Consider the following 3,812-nt stretch of genomic DNA (forward strand, 5'->3'; position numbering starts at 1 on the left):
TTTATATTGCAATGCGCAATTAAATAATTAATGGTGCCATCAGCTACACGTTGAAGTTCAAGTTATATTTCATGCTTTTTAAAAGTGAAGTTGCTTTCAAGCAACACAAGTTTCCTTTAAACAACAGTGAACCAAAAGCAGGTAGGCATTTCTAATTTTTTGTTTAAAAAATGGTCGAGATTTTATTACTACAAAGGATGGTTCATTACAGTGACGATATTATAAGCCACCTCACTCCAGTGAAGCGTTCAAACAACTCAATTATAACATAACAATGGGAGTATACTTAATGCGGTCTTTAAATAAAGAGTTACGGAGAGTATCGAGGTAAAAGAAATTTAGGTTTTCTATACGTTATTGTGCAGTCTTTCTGATGGTTATCTTATTTCTCTATATTTTATTTTATTCATTTAATTTGGCACTAACTGGCCGGAACACAACACATACAACAAGGATTATCAAAGTCTGTCCTTGTAGGTGACAAGGTGTACACACACGATGCTTACCACCAAGCTATTTAACCCCACCCTATCTGTACTTCTATTAGTCATTATTATACAGTAGATTCGTGGTCCAGTTGAAGAACATTCAAGATGTCAGAGGGACAGGCAGTTCGTGAACGTTATACTTTTTTCATAGACGCTATGAGTAAAGCTGGAAATGCTGAAGGAGCGAAAGCCGTTTATGATAAATGGGCAGAAACCTATGACCAGGTACGGTATATCATTTAGGCTACATTGTACCACCAATTGATGGTGTATGGCATTGGTTAGGCCTACCTTTTGGGCGTTTTTGTCTTTCAATGATCTGCATACCTTGCTATAGGCCTAAAAGGCACTTGTACCTTAAACGTCACTACAACATTCGATGTTACGAGCATGAATGAGCATTTATTATTAATTAGAAGGAAGGCCACCTACGGTACACTGTAGGTAAAATTCAGTGAATGGAATCCATCTGTAGCAAAAGACTAGGCCTATATCAGAGCATGAATGTGACCTTGGAATGAATATTATATCGCTATAGTATTATTGTTCGTACTGTACATACAGTAATTTTTCCGTCTGACCGCGTAAGCCTAGTAGAAACAAAGAGCCTATAAAGTGTGAGTAATCATGATTAATGCATGGTTGCATAAAGCAAAGCGCCCTCTAACTTAATAGCAGCGACATGAATGGAGGATATTAAATCAAATACAGTAACCAGTTGGAATTATCCGCTCCTCAGCGGAAATTGTCACTCTGTCGGACAGCCCAGCACCCGGCCTTACGGTGCCTGTACTATATGTAAATATTAAATAGTTTGAAAAGTAGGCCGCCACAGTATGTCTTTTTTTTTCCAGGACGTAATGGCGCCAGAGAATCAGCATTACGGAAGGGCATTCTTGGTGGAAGCACTTCAGAAGATGGTTACCGATAAATCCGTGAAAATTTTAGATTTTGCCGCAGGTACTGGAATAGTCGGACAAATGGTTAGTAAACTGAATAAATGTTTTAGCAACTGAAAATGTGTATATTTTTGCGATCTGTTTATGTGCTTGGCGGATGTTGCAATAAGGTGTGTAATGGCGGATTCAATGAAGCAACTTCCGCCACTCCCCTCCCCCGTCCCCCACACCTGCCTCCTCCGTCTATTTTAAAAAGTTAGATAAAAAGTGAAGAAAAAAAGAAAAATGTTTTAGGTCATTTCCTACTACTACTACTAATAATAACTTCTTATTTTTTTGTGAAAATAGGTAAAGCAAGCTGGGTTCAACAACATCGATGCTTTGGATTGCAGTAACAAGTGCTTAGAAAAAGCAAAAGAAAAACATGTGTATCAGAATCTGATGGAAGAAACGGCCGGACAAAGACAGTTGGCAATAAATGACAGTAATCCCAACATTTTTGTTCGTTTGCATTTAGGTCCCTGTTATTCCTGTTGCTATCTTAATTTGCATATCTAGATTTACTGAATCTTGTTTTTGTATGGGTATACCGAAGCTAGCTAAATTAATTTTTTTTCAAATATTTTTTTTTCCTGTTACCGCGTTTTCTTTCTATTTTATTTCTTTACCTAAGTGGGGTCAAGGAAATACCATACTACAAATATGTACCGTACTGTAGGCCACCTAGTCGAAAATGTCGTAATTCTACTAGATTTCTATACACTGTTAATTAAATATCATTGCAATCTCAGTTGTTTTGGTTGTTAAACTTTTCAATTATTATTGTTATAGGCCTAATGTTAGCATTATTTTTTTTTTAAGTAAGTAGTAGAATAAGTAATTACAGTATGATGATGAATGTACATCTATTGATCGATTAATAACATGGATTATTTTGTTTATTTGGAGATACGTATGATGTGTTGATTTGCTCCGCTGGATTTGGCCCTAACCTGCTGAATCAAAGTGTCTTTTCTGAATGGATAAGAATCACAAAACCTGGTAATAGTGTATTTTGATTTTTTTTTGTGGGGGGTGGGGGTATACAGCAGCTTTAAGTAGTCAAGCATTTAACCAAAAATATGGACAATATATTTTATGTCAATTTTAATGTTTACTTTATTAGTGCTGCAAAGTGCTTCCGTCATCTGAATCTATCCAAAATACAAAAAGTTCAGTTTATTCAGTGGTGCGCCAAAATGGCAAAAAATCCTCGTTGCACAAGGTATCCACAACTAATCCTAATAAATGCCGTGTTATCATTTTCCTAGGTGGCTATATCTTCAACTCATTCAGGAAACAATGGCTAAAATTGGATCCTAGTTTAAACGACGGAAAATTTGAAAAAGAAATGCAAAGACTCGAGGACAACTACAAATGGAAACTAGTTGGAAAAGAAGTACAAAATGGGATAGATTCGAAAGAAGCACTATTGTTCGTTCACCGGATATGCTAAACTGAAAATATAATGAACAATTAGTTATTATACGGAGGCATCAAATATGCCTAATTAATAAAATTCACCAGGCCACATATTAAATGGTAAAGAATGGATGAAGACTAATTTTTCTTTGGGAAAAAATAAACTTGAAAGAATTGTTAAAGTCCGATGACAGAGAAGAATATGGCTTTTGAGCTCTGTCAGTCAAAACAAGATTCAGCTCTCAATCGTTTAGGGCCTAATTCTGACGACGCTATTATACAAAGGAATTAAAATAATCCCCAAAACTACTGAATTTGATGTTCTTTCTGATGGTAAATAGTTTTATTTAAGTGCTATCAACTGCACACCAAATGCACAGCAAACCACACTTGATTCAGAAGCCATGGGATGCTCTAAAAGGACACAGGCAGGTCACATAAACCTTACGTAATGTTGTTTTAGTCTGGATTAATAAACAATTTTATATACAGGTTTGTTTTGTTATTTTAATGTATATATACTAGACGCAGGGTTCCCGGAACGCCGCCCGGTGTCAAAAGTGGAACGTGAAATTTGGATATGGTTTTGTAGTCAGATTTGCGAGAAAAACTTCAGCTACCCGTATTTCTCGACAGACGTCAGTGGGAGCTGTAATTTGTATGGCAAGGAGATTGACCAACCCTTCATTCATATTAAGGAAATTTACGCCCAGAAACCGTGTAGTTATTAATATTTTGGTTATAATAGAAAATATTCATTTTTTGGTGACGTCACACTCACGTCAGTTAGCATGCATACGTCATAAGCTAGATACGTCTCCTTTTCCTGGTAAGGCAAACTTTCCCGGCGTGCTTTTTTCATGGATAAACAAACACCACTGCTTTGCACATGGATGCCTTGCCCAAGCCAGGGCTACAAGAGCCGCATTGTTAGCATTGTATAATACTTAAATAAGGTACCTCT

General features: G+C 36.5%; 1 protein-coding gene across 3 annotated transcripts; it reads left to right on the forward strand.

The window, feature by feature from the left end:
• Nucleotides 1–5: 5 nt before the first annotated feature.
• LOC117104296 (methyltransferase-like protein 27) lies at nt 6–3,339 on the forward strand. Of its 3 annotated transcripts, none has more exons than XM_033245080.1 (6): nt 6–141; nt 548–713; nt 1,343–1,471; nt 1,736–1,871; nt 2,333–2,428; nt 2,698–3,339. In XM_033245080.1, exons 2-6 carry the CDS (start codon nt 594–596, stop codon nt 2,880–2,882), a joined length of 666 nt encoding a protein of 221 aa, XP_033100971.1. In that variant the 5' UTR covers nt 6–141; nt 548–593; the 3' UTR covers nt 2,883–3,339. The 3 variants fall into 3 exon arrangements, with proteins under 3 accessions (XP_033100971.1, XP_033100980.1, XP_033100988.1); XM_033245089.1 differs by lacking the exon at nt 6–141 and adding an exon at nt 268–327; XM_033245097.1 differs by lacking the exon at nt 6–141 and having other exon boundaries at nt 359–713; nt 2,336–2,428.
• Nucleotides 3,340–3,812: the final 473 nt, after the last annotated feature.

This window comes from Anneissia japonica, unplaced genomic scaffold (assembly GCF_011630105.1).
Source record: "Anneissia japonica isolate Jap-2015-1 unplaced genomic scaffold, ASM1163010v1 scaffold287867_len1003013_cov215, whole genome shotgun sequence".
NCBI classification, from domain to species: Eukaryota; Metazoa; Echinodermata; class Crinoidea; order Comatulida; family Comatulidae; genus Anneissia; species Anneissia japonica.